Here is a 25,815-nt window from a genome sequence, read left to right on the forward strand (position 1 = left end):
GACCAGAAGGAAGGAGTTGAAGGATCTTAGTCTATGCACATGGCCTTTGAAGAGATGTCTCTCTTTAAATTCAGTGAAGGTTGTTCGCATGGAATAAATTGCAAGACAACAAATTAAGATAATCAACTCAAGCTTTCAAATTTGACATTCTTGTATGCAACGACCCATTTCAATTTTAAGAAAATTGCCACAACACATCTATCATAATCTTTGGTTAACAAGAATCTTGTTGTCTTAAGGTTCAAAAATCATATTACAACAACAGTAGTTGAGCTCTATTCTATCTAAATTTTCCAAGATCTCAATTGAGGAAAACTAGATATAAATGTTAATGGGTTATCAGTATTAGTTGATTTTATTTGGGAAATAAATTTCTGATCAAGTGGGTAGAATGAAGACATGGAAAGTCATGATCAGGAAAGTGAAAGTAAGATACAAATGTTGAGAAATAGAAGAAGACAAGTCATGAGACAATTTAACATATGGATAGCTGCAAAGCCTGTTTTGGGGGGGAACACTGTGGAGCCGTGTTTCCTCTTTTAATTCTGGAATTGCAATGAATGGTGATATGTAAAAAAGTAAAAGGGGCATTTCCATCAGCTCAAGCCGAACCACTTTAGACCAAATTATTTGGTTCATGACATCCTCTTTCATCTTCTTAATTACTGTAAATAACATCTACTTTTCTTTTTTTTTCCTTTTTCCCTTTATTTTTCATTTCTTTGTTGTGCGCTTGTCCTCCATATGTCTTTTTGTTTCTCTTAATTTAGTATTTTATGTATGAAAAAGTTATTAGATGCTTTAAGAGCACTGAGTTTTAATTTAGTATTTGACATACGAAAGTTTATTAGATGCTTAAAGATAATGAGTTTTTATAAACGTTTACAATGCATAATCTAAACTTGGAACACTTAAGTTCATCCACTACTAGATTAAAGCTTGATTAGTTGTTAATATCATGAATTAAACCTTTTCTTTAATTCTGGTTTTGAACCTGAATGACCAAATGAAGGCCCCAAAAGGATGACATGATAATCCTCTTATCATTTAAAGGAACCAAAACGATGTTCAACATCATTTTTGGGGATTTAGTTTGCGATATCATTTAGCATGAAACCACGCAGACTTTAGACAGTGAGGATAATAACACTAAAATTTCAAAGAAGATGATCAACAACACAACAGGGGGAAAAAAAAAAAAAAAAGTACTTTAAAAAAAAACAAGAAAAAAAAGGGTGGAGCAGAATGTTACCATGATAATACCCTCGTTCAAGACTAACTGCAGAATTGAACTGAATGGTAGAATCAAATTGAACCCAAAAAAAAAAGGCTAAAAGATCACAAATCACAAACAATAGCAATGCTATGTTGGATGCATTTCAAGTTAGTGGACAGGTCCCAAGCTTAACACAAGTCATATGGCCAGTAGATACTGACATACCCTCTCATACATGTGGATTATAACAACATTCACTCTCAGAGTAGGCTCCAACAAAACAACAGAGTGAATGTTTATATTTATAAGGATATGGTTATACATACCATGATTACTGCAACTTTCGCAACATTGGATTCTCGTCTGTATCTGCAAATGCTCCTGCTTAGCACTAAACTTTATGGGATTGACAAAGTTGGGCTCAAATAGACCCTTGGCTCAAAGGGTAAACCATAAATGACATATAACAGACTCAAACCCATTCCCTTTGCTGGTACATCTCCCCACTTCAGGATTCAATTCCTTCTTTTACCAAACGAGATAATAGTGTGGTTTTTTTTGTATTTATTAGGATTCTGATGCTTAAAGCAGTATCGTTCAAACTCTGAAAGAACAAAGCTCTTAAATCTCATCTCATATCAAGTCCCAGCCAAAAATTTTTACCAGCATACACCACCCAGTATTGGGTTTACCAAACATAGCAACTTGGGCAAGTCCCAAAAGATTTAGAGGCAGACAAGGGGAAGGATCACTTTTGGATTTTACAGCCAAGCAGTTCAGCAGACTGCTGAATCGGTGTGAAATTTTATATTATCACAGCCCATACTCATGGAAGAGATATTTATGAACAGTCAAAACTAAATGATCTAATAAATGAAAATGCCGTAGATTTTCAATTTAAATTAGGACATATATCTAATTTCTGTAATTGAATTGAAAAACATAAACTCAAAAACAGAAAAAGTAAAATTAGATATGTGGTTATAAAAATTTGAGCAGTCTGCATATAGAATTCAGACCCAATTTTTTGTCCGAATTAGTTTAATGAAAGACAGAAATTAACGAAGAACTTATTAGACCTTGAAAATCCTATATTTACAAGAGAATGTGCGAAAACATTCACCGGACAATTTACAAGAAGGGATTTCAGAGAAATCCCCAGATCAAGATTCTCAGAGGTAAACTCTTACAATTTATCCAACATTAGGTTTGAGCTACCAATTACAACTAGGAACTCTTTGTACTAGATAGTGACCAAAATTCCTCCAGTGCCCACTCCACTTTGAACCTCAACTTCTAGAGAAGATGGCAACGAGATCAGTAGACTTGCAGCTGAACCGTCACTGACTTTAATAATCAAGGCCAGATGTTCTTTGTTATTTTTTTGAGAGAATGATGGCCAGAAATCTAATACATGTGTTTCATGAAATGCTTAAGCTTTTAGCTATTATAAAGAAGATAATAGACAATTAAATTAATAGATAAAGCAAGCAAATATAAACAAAATGAAGATGAAACAAAACAGTAGAGATCATACCATAATATCAAATAACTAGAAGTCAAAAGTGCACAATTTTGCAAGAAAAAATTTTACCAACCAAGCTTCTTCAATCAACAAGCATGAGACCCAACTACTACAGTTAATATCCTTCAGAGGCATAAGCAAAATCCTTTTCCAGTTCCTCCACCCCACTACTACAGTCAATATCCTACAGACACAAATAAAATCCCATTCCATTCCCTCCACTCTAAAAAAATGAAGACTCCCCAAGATTGTAACTATTGCACTTTGTTGATGCTACTCAAAATGTAGTGATCCACATATGAATGAACCGCTGTAATGCAATAACTGGATGATAAAAATATAAAAACATCAGATGCATATTAAAAGAAAAAGTAAAAGGCAGAGTACCTTCAAATTTTATTTGCAAATGGACAAAGTTCAACTTAATTGGCAATAAATTGAAATGAGAAGCATAAAAAATTCTCAAGCCAAAATGTTTTAACAAAGTACATGAAACTGATCAACTATAATATATATCCACTCTGACCTAGACAGAGACTGCAGTTGCAGGGGTAGCTTCCCCACATTTCATCGAATAAAAGAGATCCAAAACATCTGCATGATTGCGGATATAACCTGGGCATTTAGACAATAAATCATGCGCTTCATTATGCCTTGATTTCTTAAGAAAAGCTTCAATTACACGGAGAACCACAGAAGTGGACGGAAACTTCTTTGACGTCATTCCTTTCAGAAACATGACAGCTTCATCACTATTTCCAGACCTTGATAAATAGTCTATGAATGGATCTATAAATGGCGGAAAGCCATGATCTTTCATCAAATGAAAAAGATTCAGAGCATTATTAAATCCACCTTTCTTGGACAACTTCTTTGACAATAACTTCCTTATCAATATTTTGTATGTACTGTGCCAGGGTTTTAACTGATTATTGGTGACATAATCATGCAGAAGCTTGTATGCATCTATTGCTCTGTTCCTATTGCAATAAGCTATTACCAACTTTTCAAAAGCATGGGCAGCATAAGAGGCGCCTCCTTTCCCAACCATCTTCTGGAAACTATCTGAAGCTTTTTCAAGATCTCCAGCTAAACAATGCCCTTCAACAAAAGACGCCCACACCTTGTCATCTATGTCATTCTCAGTTGCTTCCATATATTGCTCAAATTCTTGTGCTTCATCTTTCTTTCCAGCATAACTGAGCCCAAATGCAACCTTGCTTTGCACATTACTACCAGCTGCAAACCCACCTTCCTCCATTGCCTTCAAAATCTGATTACTTTCACCAACCCTACCAACACTTCTTAAAGACTTTAGAACTGCTTTCAGCATGGACTCAGTCAACAGATTACCATTTCCAGTAAAGGCTTTCACGACCCTTGAAAAGAGACTCATATCTAACTGCTTACTGACCACAATTTTTCTCAGTAAAAATGTACAAGAATGCATTGATGGCCTATCACTACTAGCCATTGCAAACTCATATAATTCCACAGCTTCCTTAATCATTTTCCTGTAACAGAACCTTCCGGTGACCTTAACATAAGTCTCCAATTCTATTTCATAACCACCATTTCTTATTTCATGAACAATTTTCCAAAAGCTGTCAAGACAATCTTCTCTCCCCAAAATCCTTGCCATCACATTATAAGTCTGCTCATTGTGCTTAAAGAAACTACTCTCCTCAATCCATCTAAAAAGTTGAAAAGATTTTTCTGGTTCCATTGCAAGATTTTCCAAAACCATCCTCACCAAATCACTTGAAAACGTAATATTCAAATCCCCTAACTTCCGTTCAACATCTTCGCTCCATTCCTCATTTTTCACAATCTTACACAGCCTAGAACAAACCTTCTCCACCGAACTACCGATGGAACCTGATGCAAACACACCTCTTAACCTCTCTAAATCACTCTTCAAACCATCTTTCTCAAATTTCTCTGAGACTTTGTCACGTACATGCCCTGACACACCGTACCCCTTCTTCTTCATGGCATCAACTAAAGACCAGAACTCCTCAACAAAACCATTGACACCCAAAATACCCAGCATCAAATTGTAAGATTTGGAGCTCAGCCTTTCACCGTCGCTCTCCAAAACCCAATCAAAAAATCTGCAAGCAACATCAGGATTCGATTCAAGCCCTTTCAACACTTTCAATCCCAGTTCGTGGGTAATCACAATGCTGTTGGACTCTATTTCTTTCCTAATTTCATTTTTATCACTCAATCTACTGAAAATGCCAGTTACTCGCACATGATCCGAGTCCTCCTCAATTTCCGGTTCAGACGAGAAATTTCGAATCATGTGTTTGTCATATTTTCCTAGGTTTAGAAGGTTAGTAGGATTTGTTGGACAGGTATTGAAAATGGTGTGTTGTTGCTGTTGTGAAAAGTGCAGAGAGTGCGTGTAGAGAAAAGATGAAAGAGAGCGAAGATAGTTGGAATCTACCTGAGATGACCGAGATGGGTGATAGCGAAGGTAGTTTCTGAAGAGAAGCAATCGCCATTGAGGTCGCATTTTGATTAACCTGTCTCCGTAGCTTAGGGTTTTAGAAAGGGGAGATATAAACCTTGTCTACTGAAACCAGAGTGTTTAGGGTTGGAAGAGACCTTCACCTTCACCAACACACGTGACGATTTAGAATTTTCCCTTCAATTTTAGTTTTATATTTTTCATTATTAAGACGTGATTTACGAATTATTTAATTAATAAAATTTTAATTTTTGAACAAAAAAAAATTAATGACGACATTAATAAAATACAACGTATGTCATTTGTTATTATTTGTATTATTTAGTATGTGCCATTTTTAATTTCAATAAAATTGTTTTAATAATTTTAAGCAAGATTTTGTAGTTAATAAAATTTGCAACATGTGTTTTTCTTATTATAATAAAATTTTAATTAAATAGTTTCAAGTACTTCAAAATTTTAATCAAATAATTTTTAAATCAACAGTTATAATATTAATCTTTAATAGTATATTTAATTTCAATAATTTTTTTAATTAGATAAATATCAATATAATTTTTAATTAAACATCTATTATTTTAATAATATTTTTAACTTGTTATCGCGACAAGAATTAATATTTCTCTATTAAATTTTGACATGAGTAATTCCTCAAGCATATGTAATGCATGCTTTGTTATTAATTTTGTAATTACTTAAAATTAGATGAACTTATCGATTAAAATGTTAAAAAGAAAAAATAATTAATGAAAAAAGAATAAATATATTGTAACGAAGTAATTTATTAAATAATTTAATAAATGTAATTCTGCTATATGCAAATATTTTATTGTTATTATTCTTTTTGCCCTTTTTAAATATTTTTTTTTTGTGTTTCTATATACTTTCTTTATGTAGACTCAACATTATTTAGATTTTAAAATATATATATATATATAGAGAGAGAGAAAAAAAAATTGGATATTAAGTGAATTATTTTTTAGGAGTGACATCCCCACTAGTCCACCAATTAACATGACCCATCTTGGGTCCATTGCAAGATTACACAGTGTATGTATATATATATATATGTATATGTATATGTATATGTATATGTGAAAAGCAAATGAAGAATTGCACGGAGGAAGAGAAGTAATTAAAAAGATAATTTTATTAGTGAAAGAAATTGTTGAAGAGAGAGAGAGAGAGAGAGAGAGAACTACTTCATTATAAGAGAGCCGTCTTCTCTAGTTCAAACCAGAAATTACATTTAAAAAACAAATAAATTATTTAATTGTGAGATGCTCATCAAACTAATTAATAAACTCCAAGAAAAAGGAAATTAATTTAATTTTTGTTCATCCCAGTTGCATCCTTTACAGCATCACAAGCTCCCTGTGCTTTGGCCTTCATCTGCTGACCAGCCTGCACCACAACCACCCAAAATATATATATATATATATATATATATTAACCCTTTAATTAATAATTAAAACCACCAATTACCCATTAATTAATTTATTTTGTTCATTGATTTTAAGTAATTAATTTAGAAAAAAAAAAAATGGGTACCCCTTGAACAGATTCCTTGGCAGACTGAGCAGCATTTCCAGCCCTCTCCATCACGTTGCTTGCCTTTTCCTGTGTAAATAAACACTCATTTAATTGAAATCGTGCTTTTTCCACTAATACTATTTTCAGTATATATATATGTAATGTATAGATATGAATGTAGAGGAGGAGAGACCTGGGTTCTGCCCTTGGCTTCTCCAGCCTGAAAGCTCATCTTCTGGGAGGAGTTATCTGCCATTGTGTTTTGAAATTAGAGAAAAGATTTGAACGAGTAGTTTTTCTTTGGATTGATGATTTTGAGTCTCTACGTCGCAGTAATTTATAGATACTGGTTGCTTCTCAGTTGTTTGCCACCTGGATTATTTTCAGCCTTTTGACCAGCTCAAACCGATCTTCCTGGTTTTCTGCCTTCAAATTCTTAAAATAAGACACTCAATATTTTTATTACACTGATTTTATTTATTTATCTATAATTTCAATTTACGTTCACTAATATTGTAATTAAGCTAAACCTAACCTAAATACTTAAGCAAGCTTTTAACTTTTTTTTTTTTTTCTTTTTTTTTTTTCAAAATACAATCTTGGTTTTAGAGAATTTCCATTTGGTAATATAATTATTACCAAATGGAAACATAAAAAAATTTCTTGAATACAATATAATTATTTAATTATATTTTTTCCCATATTTTTAACTTGTATTCCCAATATGAATGGTTGTTTTTACCAAACAAAATAATTTCTAATGACAACAAATTTTAAAATCATAGCAATTATATAAGCATAAGGATTGAAACTGTAGTTTATACAATGATTTACCAATATTCCATAATATGCAGCAACTTTCTATAATAATCTGGCTAATATCATATTAATTATTTTAAAATTAAGAAACCACTGTGTCTCTCAATCACCATAACATCGGTACCACTCTCCAGACCATCAACTTCATAGTTAATGCTGCACTCCCAATATACTTGTCCTTGTTTTAAAAGAGAAGGAAGAATTGGGTTGACGCATAAATTCCAAACTATTCAAAGAATTCTACCTCTCAGCCCCAAATAAATGAACAACTAATCACAGAAATATGAGAATTCATAGACTTTCTGCTCCAAACTGGAAAAGAATGAAGGACCAAGTTGATTTCACATCAAATATAAAGCTCAGTACTTTTTCTGTCACAATAGACACATTTCAAAACACTTTTTTTGGAAAGAGATACGGAGATACACCACTTAAGGCAAAGCGTGTGAGAAGCTCGGCACTTAAACATATATGTATTTTGCACAGGCTATTATCATATTAATCCAAGTACCAAATACTTGTAGTTTACAGTAATGTCATTAATGAGTCCAGGGAACAAAAAAGAGGGCGGCGCGTTTAGCTGATAATATAAAGAAAAAAGAGCAGTTGCAAAGACAATAAAGATTAACTATGTGGAGATCATGGTTTTATCATCTCAAAATTTCGATCTTTGGGTCACTAGATTAATTGGTAGGAATCATTTGAATCAAAAGAATCATCTTCATGTATACAAAACCCAATCTGATAGAATACAGTTCAAGCTTGAGAAAGAACAGCAATAAAAAGAAAAAAAACATAGCTGAGCTTTGCTCTGAGAATTACAATCAATGATTTTTAAACTAAAAAACCTGCAGAAATTGAGTAACCATGACTATAGACAATCCCTGAAAAACTTGTCTTAGTTAACCTGACTGATAACATAGAAGAAATTGTGCTAATCTAGAGGCCAAAATTGCACATCTGCACAAACTCCATATCATTGTCCAAGTATTTAGTCCAAAGACTCTTATATTGGTTCATAGCAATGTCCAGCCAAGGTTTCATGTTTCCATTGTAATGAATAACTGCCGCATTCCCTATCTCATCCATGCTAACACTTGGATTGTACCCAAGTCCAAGTACATGCCACGATTTGTCCAATGACTTGGTCGTTGAATAAAAGGTGATCAAACCAGGGGGAAGAGTACCCAATTTCCACAGAGTTAGATCTTCATTCTGTTTAGAATATCCAAAGAAAAGCTAATCAGTTTACATCGATGCTCAATTTACTTAACCTCACCCAGCAAAACTACATGTCAGCAAAACTACATGTCATTCTAGTTAGCACTTCGGACGCAAGTTTTGAGGTTTGCCCAAGTAAAAGGTACATTGGCAAATTGGCCGTATTCTCAAAGGTGGATTCCTCACGTCTGTGCATTTAGTTTAGTTACTACCTTTCCATATTCCCTAATTGTGCAACTGAAAATTAGAGACACGATATAAGATAAAAGTAAGTACATGAGAAAAATGCTAACAATCGTTCACATAAATAAATCCCCTTTGTTTGCAGTTAAACAAAAAGTTGTCAAGTTACAGAGAAAAGACTCTGGTTCTGTGATTTTTTTCTAATCAACTCATCCCAACAACCTCAATTTTTAAACCACTGTCTTGGTAAAGCTAACATGTCTCACTTAGTTTGCGTTTTGGAAGTAAATTTATCGAGGGTTCAAGCAAAAACTAAATGACCCAGAGTTCAGAACATTTGTAAATTTACTTTAGCTACCATTTCAAGATGCTATTTGTATAATATTTCCCTAGTTGTGCAACTAAAATCAGAGAACACCAGAACATAAAAACACATAAAAAATACTCAAACAATCATCAGACAAGAACAAACAAGTGCCAAGTCAAGGCAGAGAAACACATACCAGATTCTGCCAGTAGTGATACTGATCTGTGCATTTCTCACGCCTCCAAGCATCAAGATCGAATATATTCATCCCAAATGCCCAAGCACAAGCCTTGGGGTTAAATCTTTCTCTTATAAGAGGATGTGAGAAGTTTAAATACTGTGAGTATCTATGAAAGGAACCAAAGCATGTCTCTACAGCTCCATTCACCTTCCCATCCAAATCAACCTTCCACAATCCAGTCAAGTCCTTTTGCACCACAACATCATCATCCAAGAACAGTATCTTATGCAACTTTGGGTGCATCTCCGGCAAGTAGAACCGGAGGTGATTCAACATGGACACATACTTTGGGTCCTTAAACTTGATGTTACTGTTATGGGCATCTTTAGTGTCATTCTCGGCAAAAAATCTCTGCAAATTTGCAGACTCCAGCTGCCTCAGTACGGGAACGTACGATGAGTTCAAGAATCCGAAATCCTCCACGGCCTTCACCTCCACGTGGGCACCTCCTTCAACGGGACGCATCTTGAACCAGACTTTCATGGCCGCCAGGTTCATCCTATCGGTCACAACGTGAAACACATGCTTCCATTTCTCATCTGCATTATTCACCACCGACCTCACCACCACAGACACCGCGATCACGTTGTCGGAAAATATTGCGTAATGGTACAGACTCGGGTCTTCAAACTCGGGTCGGGGCGGGTCGTCCATATAGTTTTCGGGATGCGAAATCCGCTCCTCGACGAGCCTCATGGCCAAGCAATGCAGGCTCTTGGGGATCGATTTGGCGGAGATCAAGCTGGCCACGGCACCATTCTTCTTGGCCTTTACCAAGAGCTCGTTAACGGAGAAGATAGTGTCCTTGAGCTTCTGTATCTTGAGCTGGTTGTCGTAGCTCTCCTTTGTCTCGGCAATCATGGCCCTGGCAATCTTCACCTTGTCCTTCACTTCCTTCTCGAGATGTCTGAGGACTTCCTCGTCGATGACGCCATCGGTGTCGAACATGAACCCTGGCTTGGATCGCAAATCGGTGAAATTTCGCGCCAAATCGTCGAACAACCTGAGCTGCTTACCCGCCTCGAGCTTCAGCTTCCTGGCGTAGGAGGCATAGGCGTTGACGAGCGCGACATGGTCGTTGGCTTGTTTGTGTATCAAATCCAGACGGGTTTTCAACGGATCGGATTTCAGTGCCATAAAAGTCCGGTGCACGTAAGCATCTCCCGTAATTGGAATTTTCTGTTCCAACAACAAAAACCCACCAAAAGATTACTATTTACATCCAAAATTCCTGCAAAAAGGAAAAAAAGAGGTGTAGGAGACGGGATGAAGGGATCCGTACCGTGTCATGGTGGGAGGAGAGAAGGACGGAGACGGTGGCGAGAAAGAGGAGAGAAAAGACGGCGGAGACGAAGACGCGGTAGGAGAAGAAGCTCCGGAGACCGACGCCAGCTGCCGATCCGGCCCCGCCACCTCGGCTTCCTCGGACGGCCACCGCCATTGGATTTGAAAACCCACTCCGATTCGGCTCTCGATTCTGATAGATTGATTAATAAGTGTTTATTATGATAGATTGATTGACGGAGTCAGTGCGAACCAAGTGAAGAAAAGAAGCAAGAGTGAAGAAGGGGAAAGAGTTGAAAGCAATGAGAGTGGAAGATGAGATCTGAGAATCCTTCAGTGGCCGAAAAAGGAAAAATCAACGAAAATTATATATCGCGTCGGTGTTAATTGAATAAATTTATCATTTAATGTGAATGGGTTTTCTTCCTTTTTATATATAAATAATGTAAATATAGATATACTATATACTGTAAATCTGTATTACTTATTGGTTTTGTTAGGTTGAGATGTGAAATGATGAGGGAAGACGAAGAAGAAGAAGGATGCGAATGAAAGCAATGGATCGGGTCGGACAGGAATGTCGATTTTTTTTTTTTTCATAATCATTTTCTTTTTCTTTTTCTTTTTCTTTTTCTTAAATCGCACTGAGGGGATTTTGCTGGGTCAGCATCTAGAGTTGACTACAAAATTGGGAATTTGTTTTTTCTTTTTTATCCACGTAAATGTATTAATAAATAAATAAATATTAATTAGACATATTTCATATTTTAAAAAACAAAAACAAAAATATTTGCCGATAACAAACATTTGTGTATTGAAATAATTTCTATATTTTGCTAAGTTTATAAATAATTATTTTATCACAAAATATTTATACATACTTAATACAAATTTATGCGACTTACAATCTTACAACTTATATTAGCACTCGAGATAATTTTGTTCCTTATCATATAATTATATAATTGAATGAATATTAATTTTATATCATTATATAAATTAAATAATTTGTTTGTATTTTTAAATAATATAATAAAAACGTTTATTTTAAATTTTAAAATATAATATGAAAATGTTTAATATTTGATGTTGTTTGAGTTATATGTATGTCTTTTAAACTATACATATCAAATTTTATATTATAAGTGTCATTAAAGTTTAATTTTTTATTTTTCACTAAATAATAAATAAAATATTTACTTATAAACTTTTTTAATTATATCATTTACATACGACAAAATAATTTTTTTTATTAAACGTTAAGAATCTTTTATGTAATGCAAAAAAGATAAATATGTATTGCTAATAACAATTTTAGATAGATTACTTATATCTTAAGAGAAGAATTTCAATAATTTTTTCATTGTTTCATCATCATTAGGTTCATTAGCTTGACTATCTACAATATTCAATATTCATTATGATAAATTTTGTAGATATACTAAAATTATACGATAAAATATTGTATGCACTCCTTTATTTTTTTTCATTACTTTTAAAATCTTACATTAATTTTATAATATGATGAGTTAATATTAAAAATATACATATATTTTTTGTAGCACCCGGAAAAGAGGAGGAAAAAAAAAAAAAACAACGTCAGCAGCCACGTCAGCAGTCCCGGCCAACCGGGGCCTGCCACGTGGCAAGACCACGTCACTCCGAAAGGTAGCCACGCTGGCGATCCGCGTGGGTGAAATCCGACGGCCCAGATCAATCGCGCGATCGGACGGCCCAGATTCAATCAAAAACGAACGGCCCAGATTAAAACAAAATCGACGGCTGAGATCAAAAGGCAAGGGGTTATAAATAGAACCCCCACACCAGACCACAAACCCTAGCCGCCTGCCGCTCGCCGGAGAAGACGAACCAGAGGTCGACTGCCGCCACCCGCCGCCGCACCGGGGAAATTTCCGACCGCCGATCGAGGTAAATTTCATACCCCCGACTCGTTTTTCCACGCTGATTCCTCCTATGGCCAAATCGAAGCTAAAATCCCGGCCAAACGGCCGGAATACGAGGCCGAAGACCAGCGGCGCCGCCGCGCCCCCTCTCGGTTTTTGCATCCGACAAGGCCCTTCCCGGCCTCCGTTCGATGCAATTTTTATATCATCGTGATCACCATTCTTTTCTCTACAGGTTGACCGGAGCCGAATCACCAAAACACGAACTTCGCCGGAGAGCCGCCGCACCCGAGAGCGCCGCCGCCGGTCAGCTCCGTTTTTCTGTGATTTTTTGGCCCCCCGAGGGCCCTAGGGTTGTTTTCTCACAAGGACCGATGCGAGTGTGGCCGTCGCCGGAGCACGGCGGAGCCGCCGTGCCGGAGTTGCGATTTGGGCCGAAAGAGGCCCTGGGCCTAATTTGGGTTTTTTTGGAACACGTGCAGGTACTGTTAGTGTGTTTCAGTTCCCCGGGAAAAATTCAGGGAAAATTAGGGACGGCCTGCAGGCGCACTGTGAATCATATTCGGATCCCGAAAACAAGTAAGGACCCCTCACCCTATTTCCTATCACGGTATTAAAGTTCAAAATGATAAAACGGTATTTCTTGAATTAACGAATGTGTGAAATTGCTTAAGGCGGCTAATGGAGCCCGAGTCTAGTGTGATTGGTGATTTACTGTTATTTGGCCTGTTTACAGCTTTAAATGCAAAATGAGGTTTGATGTGTTCATTTTACAGATTTGTGTGCATATACTACGTTTTTATTAATCATGGGTTGAATGACTAAAAAACTGATACTGTATGTTGTCTGTTTGGCATGAATTACTGTTTTGCTTGTTTGTATGTGAATTGATGATGCTGACTGAGGAAAAGGAAAATAAAAGATTGTGTAGACTGATAATTGTATTATGGGGGTCAGCCTGACTAGATATCCTGGGAGATGGTGGACGGACCAGGTCCGTAGGGAACCCTACCGGGATTGTGGTCTCACATGCCGGACGGGGTATGGAGATCTTATGGTTTTGGCGCCCATACCGGACGGGGTATGGGGACGGCCCGTTTCACCCTCATACCGGACGGGGTATTGAGGTTTATGGTTTTGGCACCCATACCGGACGGGGTATGGAGACGGCCCGTTTCACCCTCATACCGGACGGGGTATTGAGGTTTATGGTTTTGGCGCCCATACCGGACGGGGTACGGCCCTGGAAACTGATTGTGAATGTTAAAGGTTAACGGGTAGCGGGACCCCTATGAACCCCCACGGATACTAGTAGGCTGGTAAATGAGAAAAAAATATGTTGTATAATGATTGAATTACAAGAGGCGTGATAAGTGTTATGTTTTACAGCTTATATTATTCCATGATTATGATAATGTTATTATTTTTCTTATATTGTTTTCATAAATTCCACCGAGGTAAGTGGATGGTAAAGGTTTTCATGTTAATAAACGAGTTTGTTGTAAATTATGCTCCATTGGTCTTTTTGTGTTTTCTACTCACCTTTACCTCCGTGACGGTGAGATATCGTGATGTTTTTACTGGGCTAGTGTAGCTCATTCCTTATTTAATCATTTCAGATCAGGAAGACATTGTTCCCGAGCCCGTTCCGCAAGAAGACGACGAAGGGGACGCCTAAAGACTCCAAAGTCATATTCATAGTTTACTTTCGAATTTCTCTTTTAGTTAGTTTGATCTTTTATATTTTGAGCACGTTTTTGGTTTTAGTGTAAGGGATGTTAATCAAATTTTGACTCCGCTTCCGCATTTGATATTTTTAATATACATTCCATTTTAAATTTCCGGAGCTGTTACATTTTTTACCACAATTTTTAGGAACAACAAACAATATTTTTCCAAGTCTTGTCTAAAAACAACTTTACCATAAAAAAAAAAGTTGTTTGAAATCTCTATGTATATGAAAATCTAATAATGTATTTTAAAGTTTTATCTAGTGTTTCAAAATAAGATAAATGCATCATATGAGTTTCACCTCAACTAATAAGTGTTTGTTTTTTTTTATATAATCAAAATAAGAATTCCTTATTTAATGTTCTAAATTAAATCTCCATTTATATTTATAAAAATTGCTCGCTCTAAAGTGTAAAGATCTGTTTTATGTAATAACTTATAATATTTTCATAATATATACTAGTAAATAGTTTTATGCCCATAATTTTTTGTTGTCCCACTATAAATAAAAAATATCATCTCTTTGTCATTGAATATAACAATTATAATAGATCCATAAATAGGCTTTGATTCACTAGTTAAGGACCAAAGAAGATTGTTATGTTCCATGGCCATGTAAGCTTTATCGTATCGAAATTTATCTTAAATAACTTTATTTCACGATTCAATCAAATAAATAATCCTGATAATATTAGTTAATTATTATTATTTAAATTAAATTTTAATTTTCACTACTAAAAAATTTCATACCTTTCTATCAAATTCTAAATATAATTTATATAGCGAAGTTCGCTCTTGATATCTCTTAAATTTTTTTTAAAAAATAATCATTTAGTGAATGTATGTTTTTGGTCAAGACTCACAACTGAAGTCTTGGCTAACACAACACTAGTGAGCTCAAAGCTCTAAAGAGCACATAACTAATTCGTAAGCTATCATACAGATTCATAAGGGAGTAGTCGTTATATAGTAGTAAAAAAAATTAATTATGCAATCTTAGTTTATTTTACCAAATTATGACACTTACTTTAGCTTGTTTAATCAAAAATCAATAATTAATTAGTGGACTTTTACTCAAAGGAATTATGCAATGCTTATCTAAGTGATAAGTGCAAGTGGCATGCCTATCATTTAATTGTATGCTTATCGCACGCATAATGGTTCAAAATTTGCGAATTCTTAGCTATGGTTCTCTATCACCTCATGTTATTGGGATAAACTTGTTGTAAAAGTGTGAGAGATCATTGTTATTTATTTTTAGATCTTTCATATCTATCTTTTCATGTTCATTATTAGATACGAGTATCAATACATATTTTCAATATTTATTTTTAACTCAAACAAAATTAACTATTGAATATTTTTTTTTATTGTATGTAAAAAAATATATATATAATTACACTTTTTCACCTCTCTCAAATCTCATTTTCTTTTAGAATTGTATGTTTATCCTCAATTTGTGCTTTCGAGCACATTGTCCTTCACTAATAGGTCAGAAATTCACCGCAACTCATTTGTTTTGATTTCAAGCTTTCTCTTTCATGTTTTTTGCTTGTCCATCATTTTCTTAGATGCACACTCGAACTGATTTTACTCTCTAATTTTTTATTTCTTCAACAATATATTTTTTGTCTCTTAATCGAGTTTATTTCTTTATTTTTTTTCTTGAAAACTTTAAAAACAGTGTAAACATTTTTTTTTTTAATTTTCTTGAGCTTAATGATTTGGTTTTTGGGCTAATAATCCATGGTTAGTTATGGACTCCATTTAGTAAATGTTTGATTAGGCCCTGCTTGTCTTAAGAGGTTTACATGGAATAACATAAATTGGGCTCCAAAAATCCAATTAGCCTTATATAAATGGACCCACCCTAAATAAGTGTTTTTTTTCTTACTTTAAAAATTTATTCCTCATCCTTCTTTAATAATAATTCTTATAAATTATTTAAAATAAAATAACAAAATTAGAATATAACATTATTCAACCGTACTTTATCCTATTAGAACATATTAGTTATTGAAAAATACAAAATAAAATTTTTATTCATGTACATTGATAAAGTTAATAAAAAAGCAAATTAATTTATAATTTATAATAAAAGAAAATAATTTATAATTTTTTATAATAAAAGAAAATAAGAATCAGACACAAATTAAAAAAGTAGTTAGCGATAAATTGTAAATCTTAATCATTACTATAAAGAGAAATATCGTAAATATTTTATTGAAATTAGATTGAAATAAATTGTTGTAGAATAATAAATAATAAATAATAAATAAGTTGCAACGGTTCAATAAGAATATCGTAAACTCGGCTCTGATACCAACTGTAATGGCTCACAACTTAAAAAAAATAAATACATAAATTGAATGCGGAAGCAGAATAATAGAGTTATAGTTTATATTTCTTACACAATAAATTAGAATGTCCAATAGGGTTACGAGAATGTCCATTCTAAAAGAACAAATGAAAATTAAAGAAATAAATGAAAAGTAAACAACTGAGTATCTTAGGACGATATTCACTAGCTTTTGAAGAAGTACGGGTGGTGAACTATTCACAACCATCTTGTTGATCGAGATTTGGGTTTTAGTCCTATTGATCTGAAATAGTTAATGAATGAGTGAGTTACACTAATTAGTAAGAATATCACACTACTCAACGATACAAAAAATGAAGGTTAGTAAAAATCATAAAAATAACTAACAGAGATTTTAATTTAAGTAAATTCATTTATTATAAGTAAAACTATTTATTACATACTTATTGTTGCGAGATTTTCAAAACCGACTTATAAAGATAATAGCTCAACAACATCATAATCTCATATTCAAGTAAGTAAGAACAATAACTTTCATTTTTTATTTGTCTACTGGTATCCATGAGAGTTAATAGGGATGTCCCACTACGTGTGAACTAACACATCTAACTTTGTCAACTAACCAGTCGTCCCAATACCCCGTCTGATATAAATGTCAAAAATATCATCCCTCAATACCTCATCCGGTATGAGGGTGAAACGGGCCGTCCCCATACCCCGTCGGTATGAGCGCCAAAAATACCAATCTTCGATATCCCATCAGATATGAGGCGACGTTCACGGTAGAGTTTCCTACGTGCCTGGTCCGTCCACCATCTCCTATAATATCCAATAAGGCTACCATTCATTCATTCACTTAACCGATCAATTTTTTGTTTACCTTTAATTTTTAGTTTCACAATTTAACTGTAAATCGATGCAAGATAAACAATGCATGCATCTAACAATACCTGCATCAAGAAAATACAACTGAATTGTTTTACTAATTCTAGTATATTATTATGCATTTAAAACTGTAAAATCAAACAATCGGTTAAATATGACAACAATAATAAATAATCAGTTCTGTCTCTATTAGTAACATGTAATTAATTCTCGAAGATTTCTAAAATACATAAAATACTGTACTATTGATAATTAGACTTCAATTCCATAACAGCGAATAAGGTGAGAGATTTTTATCCAAATCGGTGTCTGAAATAATAAACTTTCTACAGCGCTTACTAGTAGTCCCCGAATTTCCTGAATTTTTATGTGGAGGTAAAAACACGCTTCACGTACTTAAAAATACATCAAAAAATTCAAAATCAGTGTTAAAAATCTTTTTCGGCTAATTTTGAAATTTCGGCACGGTGGCACTGCTATGCTCCGGCGATAGCACCATCGCCTGTGGTGGTAGTTTGCCTTGGACTGACCATTTTCAGTCAGTTTTATACCCATCCCTATAAGAAAACACATTAGGGGGCCTCGGTTGGCCGAAAAAATTCGAAAAACAAAATTTTACCGGCGGCAGAATTTTTCAGTATGGTGGCTTCGCCGGCTCACCTTCACAGCTGGGTGATTTTCTTCGATCAACTTATAAAAAATAGAATGATGAATATAATGGTGGAAAAATCACATGAAATAGGAAATGAAAATAGGCTCATCGGAGGCGATTTTTAGTTTTTTTCGCGACGGTGCTGTCGGACTTTACCCGCGCTTTCCAGCTCATCCGCCATTTTTTTAGCTCCGATTTGGCCATGAGGATGTTCAAACTCAAATTCTGAGTGAATAGGAGAATTTTTACTTTTTTTGGCGATCGGAGGTTACTCCAGCGCTGCAGCGGGCAGCGGTCAACTCCCTTTTCCGGTGACTGGTTCTTCTTCTTTGACGGGGGGCTGACAGCTAGGGTTTAGATTTGGTGTGAAGTGAGATATTTATACCCGTCTCCCTTAAATCTAGACCGTTCATCATGTTTAATCTCGACCATCCGATTGCATTTAAAGAGAAAATTAGTTTAGACCGTTCATTGTAATTTGATTTCGACCGTACGATCGCGTTTAAAGAGGGAACGAATCTGAACCATTCATCACGTTTAATCACGACCGTCTTGTGGAGTTGAAAAATGATAAATAAATATAATATAAAATATATATATAAAAAAATATAATTCTTAAATTTATAAATTTTTATTTAATGTAATTATAGGAAAAAATAGGTGGAGGATGAAGTTGAAAATAATTTGAAAAAAATGGGTGAAAATTTTATTTCGGGATGTATTTTTGAAAGAAAAATCAGAAACTGGAGGTCAAAATGCAATTAAGAAAAAATGTACCATGTAGGACCGACTAGTTAACAGTTCTGACGAACTGGAGCACGCTGCATGGCAAGGCATGCTGACTCGGTGCCACGTGGGAGGCCACGCTGGTAATCCGCATGCCCACAATCGGATGACCCGGATGCGATCCCGTACGCGTGGATGGTGTGGATCCGTTCCTTCCTTAAGCGCGATCGGACGGTCGTGATTAAACACGATGAACGGTCTATATTCGTTTCCTCTTCAAACACGATCGTACGGTTGAGATCAAATCACGATAAATAATCCAGATTTATTTTCTCTTTAAACGTGATTGGACGGTCGAGATCAAACGCGATGAACGACCTAGATTTAGGGGAGACGGGTATAAATATCTCACATCACACCAAACCCAAATCCTAGGCACTAATCCCCCACCGGAGAAGAAGAACCAATCGTTGAACACGATGAACGGTCGTGATTAAACACGATGAACGGTCTATATTCGTTTCCTCTTCAAACACGATCGTATGGTTGAGATCAAATCACGATAAATAATCCAGATTTATTTTCTCTTTAAACGCGATTGGACGGTCGAGATCAAACGCGATGAACGACCTAGATTTAGGGGAGACGGGTATAAATATCTCACATCACACCAAACCCAAACCCTAGGCACTAATCCCCCACCGGAGAAGAAGAACCAATCGTTGAAAAAGGGAGTCAACTGTCACCCACTGCCGCGCCAGAGCCACCTCCGACCGCCAAAAAAGGTAAATATATGATAATATACTAAAATTGGTAAAATGACTCAGTTATGTTTCCTTAATGTATGCATTATTTGTCTTGCGTTGGTTTACAGTTAAATTATGAAACTAAAAATTAAATGTAAACAGAAAATTGATTGGTTAAGTGAATGAATGAATGGTAGCCTTACTCGATATCCTGAGAGATGGTGGAAGGAACGAGTACATAGGGAACCCTACCATGAACGTCACCGTATACCGGACGGGGTATTGAGGGATAATATTTTTAGTGCTCATATCAGATGGGGTATGGGAACGGTCAGTTAGTTGACAAGATTAGATGTTGGTTCACACGTAATAGGACATCTCTATGGACCCCCATAGATACTAGTAGACAAATAAAAGAAAAAATTATTATTCTTACTTACTTGAATATGAGATTATGATGTTGTTGAGCTATTGTCTCTATAGGTCGATTTTCGAAATCTCGCAACTGTAAGTATGTAACAAATAGTTTTACTTATGATAAATGAATTTATTTAAATTAAGAGTTCCATTGGTTATCTTTATGATTTTTATTAACCTTCAGTTTCTGTATCGGTGAGTAGTGCGATATTCTTAATGAGCTATTATAGCTCACCCCTTTATTGACTATTTCAGATCAAGAAGACCATGATTCAGATCCCGATCAACAAGGGAGTTGTAAATAGTTCACCACCCGGACTCCTTCAAAAGATAGTGAAGGTCGTTCTAGGATGCTCAGTTGTTTACTTTTCATTTATTTCTTTGATTTTCGTTTGTTCTTTTAGAATAAACATTTTCATAGCCCTATTGGATATTTTAAACTATTGTGTAAGGAATGTAAATCCTAACTCTATTATTTTTCTTTCACATTCAATTCATAGTTTTATTTCCTTTTAAGTTTTGGGCCATTACAGTTGGTATCAGAGCTGCGTTTCTCGAAACCATTCCTTACACAAAAACTTAAAAACACCAAATACGAACTGTCACCCAACCCTTTCTTTTAAAAAATAAGTACAAAGACACGAGAAGATGAGGTCCCTTACTAAACATGATAGCCCGAGACGAGTTGCTTCGGGAGCATGTCGATCGACTCTTCGAGATTTTAGATAGACTCATCTCTGCATAGTAGGTTAGGGAAGAGAAGAGGGAACTATCTGATCCTTCACCACTTTCACACAATGAGCCACCCCTACAACGAGAGGATCTAATGCCATCTCGATGCAACCCTGCTCCTCCGTCATATCATCCGACACCGTCACAATACAATTCAGAGTCCACACCGTATCATCCAACACCGTTAGAGGGCCACCCGATCCCTTCCCAGCAACATCTGACCCGTCTTCCACGGGACTTGATTTCACCTATGATGGACCTAATAGAGATTGACATGGGGAACCCTGATATATTTCTAAGAATGAACTGGTTAGCAACGTATCACGCCACCGTGGATTGTTTCCACGAGAAAAATTATATTTAAACCTTTTAATGAAGAGTCATTTACAAACTAATAAAAGTTTCAAATATTATTCTCTCCTAGCAAATTCCTTCGTACATAACGCTTTAACTCAGTTATTTTCTCTATAATATACAAACTTAAAAAAAAAATTGTATTCAAAAGATCCTAATAGTTTGAGACTTTCCGGATGTGTTTCCTGATGAACTTTCCGGACCACCAGGAAAGTTGAGTTTACCATAGACTTTCAGCCTGACACGCAACCTATCTTTTTTTTTCCTTACTGCTGAAGTCATGTAGAAATGGAAGATTTGAGAAAATAAATCAAGAAATTGCAGGACAGTGGGTTCATCCGACACTGTATTTCTCCTTGGAGTGCTGAAGTCCCATTTGCAAAAAAGGAGTGATGGGCCGTTAAGGTTATGTATTGACTAAAGTGGATTAAACAGGATCACGATCAAAAACAAATACTCCCTCCAGGATCAATGACCTTTTTGATCAGTTATAGGGTGCCCAAATCTTCTCCAAAATAGACCTGCGTTTAGGTTACCATCAAGTAAAGATCAAGGTAGAAGACATTCCCAAAACAGCTTTCTGAACCAGATACAGACACTATGAGTTCCTAGTCATACCGTTTGTACTAAACAACATACCAACTATCTTCATGGATTTGATGAACAAGGTTTTCAAATAATTCATAGATCAGTTCGTCATTATATTTATCGATGATATCCTGATATATTCAAAAAGCATAGAGGAACACACTCACCATCTAACTCAGGTTTTGCAGGTTCTCAGAGAAAAGAAATTATATGCAAAGTTGAGTAAGTGTGAGTTCTGGCTCGAGCAGACTACCTTCATAGGGCACATTATATCAATGGATAGAGTGTCAGTGAACTCCAAAAAAGTTGAGGCAGTGCTCAGTTGGGAGAAATTGACATCGGTCAAGGAAATTCGTAGCTTTTAGGGGATGACAGGTTATTACCGCAGGTTTATGGAATGATTTTGTAGCCTAACTGCTCCTTTGACTCGGCTCACAAAGAAGAATGTCAAGTTTAAGTTGAACGAGAACTGTGAAAGAAGTTTTTCAGAACTAAAAAAATAGTTAACTACTGCACTTGTGTTGGCCTTGTCGAGCGAGACAAGTGGATATACAATTTATATTGATGCCTCCTACCTAGGGTTGGGTTGTGTTCTGATGCAACATGAGAATGTCATAGCCTATGGGTTCAAGTAGTTGAAGAGTCATAAGAAAAACTACCCAACTCATGACTTAGAACTTACCGCGATTATCCACACCTTGAATACTTGGCGTCATTACTTGTATGGGGAGATTTTTCAGATCTATATTGACCATAAGAGCTTGAAACATATATTCACTCAAAAGGATCTCAACATGCGTAAGAAAAGATGGATAGAACTTCTTAAGGACTACGATTGCAACATCTTGTATCACCTAGGTAAGGGCAACGTAATAACCGATGCACTCAGCAGAAATAGTACAGGTATATTAGCTCACTTAATGGTTTCAGAATGCAGGGTAATAGGGGCTGCACAACAGGTACGACTTCAGGACCTTAAGAGAGTTACATGCTTGGCCCACCTGACTGTTCAACCTGAGTTGATCTAGAAAATAAAAGAAGCTTAATCCGCCGATTCCAGCCTAGCAGTCTCAAGAAAGATGCAGAATAGAGAGTAAATTCAGAATTTCGAGTTTCTGCCGATGAGTTGCTTAAATTTCAGGACAGAGTGTATGTTCCATGTGACAGTAAGCTGAAAGGGGACATCATAATAGATGCTCATATCTCAGAGTTTATCATGCATCCCGGAAGCACTAAGATGTATCAAAGTATGCAACCCTGATTTTGGTGGAACGAGATGAAGAAAGAGGTGGCCGACTTTATTTTCAAGTGTTTGGTATGTCAGCAAGTCAAGGTAGAGCATCAACGCCCAAGCGAGCTACTTTAGCCATTACCAATTCCATAATAGAAGTGGGAACACATCACAATAGATTTCATGACAGGATTGCCTAGGGCACGCTGGGGACATGATGTCATTTGGGTAATTGTTGACCGGCTCATCAAGACTTCCCACTTATTGGCCATCAAGATGACCAACTCCTTGGACAAACTAGCAAAAATTTATATCCGAAAGATAGTCAGGTTACATGGAGTGCCAGTAACAGTAGTATCCGACAGGGACCCAGGTTCACTTCTCGGTTCTGGTCTAGTTTTCAGCAAGCCATGGGAACAAAACTGTCCCTTAGTACTGCATTCCACTCTTAAATCGATGGACAATTAGAAAGGATAATTCGTACACTGGAGGATATACTTCGAGCTTTTGTTCTTGACTTCAAGGGCCATTGGAATGATCATTTACCCTTAATAGAGTTCGCCTACAATAACAACTACCAAGCAAGTATCGACATGGCTCTGTACGAGGCGTTATATGACCGCCCATGCAAATCACCGATCTATTGAGAAGAGGTGGGTGATAGAAAATTGTTCGATTCAGATCTTGTGGAGGAGACTACAACTAAAATAGTTAAGATCAGGAAGAGCATCCAGACAGCTCAGAGTAGCAGAAGAGTTATGCGGATACTTGGAGAAGGGCTTTGGAATTTGAGAAAGGTAATCAAGTATTCTTTAAGGTTATTCATTTCAAGGGAATCAGTAGGTTTGACAAGAGGGAGAAACTAAATTCCCAGTTTATTGGGTCATTTGAAATCTTAGACAGAATCGGTACCGCCGCCTATAGACTGACACTACCTCTAGAACTATTCAGAATTCATAATGTATTTCATGTGTTCATGCTACACAAGTACAACCCGAACTCCTCTCACATCTTGGCCCATGAGCCCATTTCACTCTAGGAGGATCTGTCTTATGAGGAGGTACCGGTGGGTATTGTGGACCGAAATAGTAGAGTACTTCGCAACTGAAAAATCCTCTTCGTTAAGGTCCTATGGAAAAATCACACACAGAGAGATGCCACATGAGAGCTAGAATCAGACTTCAGAGTCTAGTATCCCCAACTGTTTGATTGAGTGAGAGATAAACAAATTTGAGGGACTAAATTTCTTTTAAGGGAGGGAAATTTGTCATATCCAGGCCCGAAATTTAGTCCGAGATTAATTTTTTTAAAACAATAATAAATAAATATAATATAAAAAAATATATATATAATATAATTTTTAAGTTTATAAATTTGTATTTACTGTAAAATTATGAAAAAATTAGTGGAGGATGAAATTAAAAATAATTTTGGGAAAAACAGGTAAAAATTTAGGTTCGGGGGCTATTTTTGAAAAAAAATCAAAAACTGAAGGTCAAAACGTAATTAAAAAAATGTGCCATGTCGAACCACCTAGTCAATAGTCCCGATGAATCGGAGCGCGCCACGTGGCAAAGCACACTGACTCGGTGCCATGCGGGAGGCCACGTTGGTAATCTGCATGCCCCCGATCGGATGGCCCAGATGCGATCCCGCGCGCGTGAATAGTCTGAATCCGTTCCCTCCTCAGGCGCGATCAGATGGTCGCGATTAAATGTGATGAATGGTCCAAATTCGTTCCCTTTTAAAACATGATCATACGGTCGAGATCAAATCGCGATAAAAGATTCATATTCATTTCTTCTTTAAACACGATCGGACGATCGATATCAAATATGATGAACGATCCATATTTAAGGAAGACGAGGATAAATATCTCACATCACACCAAACCCAAACCCCACCAGAGAAGAAAAACCAGTCGCCGGATAAGGGAGCCGACCGCCGTCCGTCGACGCGTCGGAGCCACCTCCGATCGTAAAAAAAGGTAAAAATTCTTCTATCCGCCTGAAATTTGATTTCGAATACCCCCATGGATAAATTAGAGCAAAAGAAATGACGGATGAAACAGAAACTGCGAGTAAAGCCCGGTAGTGCCGCCGCGGGCAAAACCTAAACTCGCCTCCGATGAGCCCCTTCCCGTTTTTTATTTCGTGCTATTTTTTCACAATTGGGTTCACCATTCTGTTTTCTACAGGTTGACCAAAGAAAAACGCTCAGCTGCGAAGGTGAGCTAGCGGAGTTGCTGCACCACAAAATTCAGCCACTGGTAAGTTTTTATTTTTCGACCTTTTTTTTTTGGCCAACCAAGGTCCCCTAATGTATTTTCTAGCAGGGATGAGTATAAAACCGGCTAAAATCGGTTAAAGCTGGCCAAAAATTGCCAGTTCGAGATAAACCGCCGTCGTTGGAGCACGGCGATACCACAGTGCTGAAATTCCTAAATTGATTGAACAAAGTTTTTAACATTGAATTTGAGTTTTTTGGGATATTTTTAGGTACGTGAAACGTATTTTAACCTCAACAAAAAAAATCAGTAAACTTGAGGACCATTAGTAGGCGCAACTAAAAGTTCGATATTTTAGACACCGATTTGGATAAGAATCCCTCACCTTATTCCCTGCTATGAAATTGAAGTTTAATTATCAATAATCTGATATTTTGCGTAATTTAGAAAACTTCGAGAATTAATTATAGGTTACTAATGAAGATAGAACCGATTAT

General features: G+C 36.0%; 3 protein-coding genes across 5 annotated transcripts; all 3 read right to left on the minus strand.

Annotated features, from left to right (window-relative positions):
- Positions 1 to 2,221: 2,221 nt before the first annotated feature.
- On the minus strand, positions 2,222 to 5,384 carry LOC110813052 (pentatricopeptide repeat-containing protein At3g02490, mitochondrial-like). Of its 3 annotated transcripts, none has more exons than XM_088216573.1 (2): positions 3,268 to 5,384; positions 2,222 to 2,563 (listed from the first exon to the last, which is right to left on the minus strand). In XM_088216573.1, exon 1 carries the CDS (start codon positions 5,260 to 5,262, stop codon positions 3,268 to 3,270), a length of 1,995 nt encoding a protein of 664 aa, XP_088072699.1. In that variant the 5' UTR covers positions 5,263 to 5,384; the 3' UTR covers positions 2,222 to 2,563. The 3 variants fall into 3 exon arrangements, with proteins under 3 accessions (XP_088072699.1, XP_088072703.1, XP_021895736.2); XM_088216577.1 differs by having other exon boundaries at positions 2,222 to 2,623; XM_022040044.2 differs by lacking the exon at positions 2,222 to 2,563 and adding an exon at positions 2,729 to 3,065.
- Positions 5,385 to 6,344: 960 nt separating this feature from the next.
- Positions 6,345 to 7,093, minus strand: LOC110813063 (uncharacterized). Its single transcript, XM_022040058.2, has 3 exons — positions 6,944 to 7,093; positions 6,769 to 6,837; positions 6,345 to 6,621 (listed from the first exon to the last, which is right to left on the minus strand). The coding sequence occupies exons 1-3, from the start codon at positions 7,004 to 7,006 to the stop codon at positions 6,544 to 6,546; spliced, it is 210 nt and encodes a 69-aa protein (XP_021895750.1). The 5' UTR covers positions 7,007 to 7,093; the 3' UTR covers positions 6,345 to 6,543.
- A 1,163-nt stretch (positions 7,094 to 8,256) lies between these two features.
- GAUT9 (galacturonosyltransferase 9) lies at positions 8,257 to 11,384 on the minus strand. Its single transcript, XM_088216582.1, has 3 exons — positions 10,804 to 11,384; positions 9,477 to 10,700; positions 8,257 to 8,784 (listed from the first exon to the last, which is right to left on the minus strand). The coding sequence occupies exons 1-3, from the start codon at positions 10,960 to 10,962 to the stop codon at positions 8,509 to 8,511; spliced, it is 1,659 nt and encodes a 552-aa protein (XP_088072708.1). The 5' UTR covers positions 10,963 to 11,384; the 3' UTR covers positions 8,257 to 8,508.
- Between the last annotated feature and the right edge of the window lie 14,431 nt (positions 11,385 to 25,815).

The sequence above is a fragment of the Carica papaya genome, chromosome 1 (assembly GCF_054855325.1).
Source record: "Carica papaya isolate Zhongbai chromosome 1, ASM5485532v1, whole genome shotgun sequence".
Taxonomy (NCBI): domain Eukaryota; kingdom Viridiplantae; phylum Streptophyta; class Magnoliopsida; order Brassicales; family Caricaceae; genus Carica; species Carica papaya.

Bases quoted from the DNA above. Each gene is read 5' to 3' on its own strand.
- GAUT9 (XM_088216582.1), bottom strand. From the start codon at position 10,962: ATGGCGGTGGCCGTCCGAGGAAGCCGAGGTGGCGGGGCCGGATCGGCA. The intron at 10,701-10,803 runs GTACGGATCCCT...TTGTTGGAACAG, and splicing joins TCTCCTCCCACCATGACACG to AAAATTCCAATTACGGGAGA. The intron at 8,785-9,476 runs GTATGTGTTTCT...TATTCTAAACAG, and splicing joins ATCACTACTGGCAGAATCTG to AATGAAGATCTAACTCTGTG.
- LOC110813052 (XM_088216573.1), bottom strand. From the start codon at position 5,262: ATGCGACCTCAATGGCGATTGCTTCTCTTCAGAAACTACCTTCGCTAT.
- LOC110813063 (XM_022040058.2), bottom strand. From the start codon at position 7,006: ATGGCAGATAACTCCTCCCAGAAGATGAGCTTTCAGGCTGGAGAAGCC. The intron at 6,838-6,943 runs GTCTCTCCTCCT...TTATTTACACAG, and splicing joins AAGCCAAGGGCAGAACCCAG to GAAAAGGCAAGCAACGTGAT. The intron at 6,622-6,768 runs GTACCCATTTTT...GTTGTGGTGCAG, and splicing joins CCAAGGAATCTGTTCAAGGG to GCTGGTCAGCAGATGAAGGC.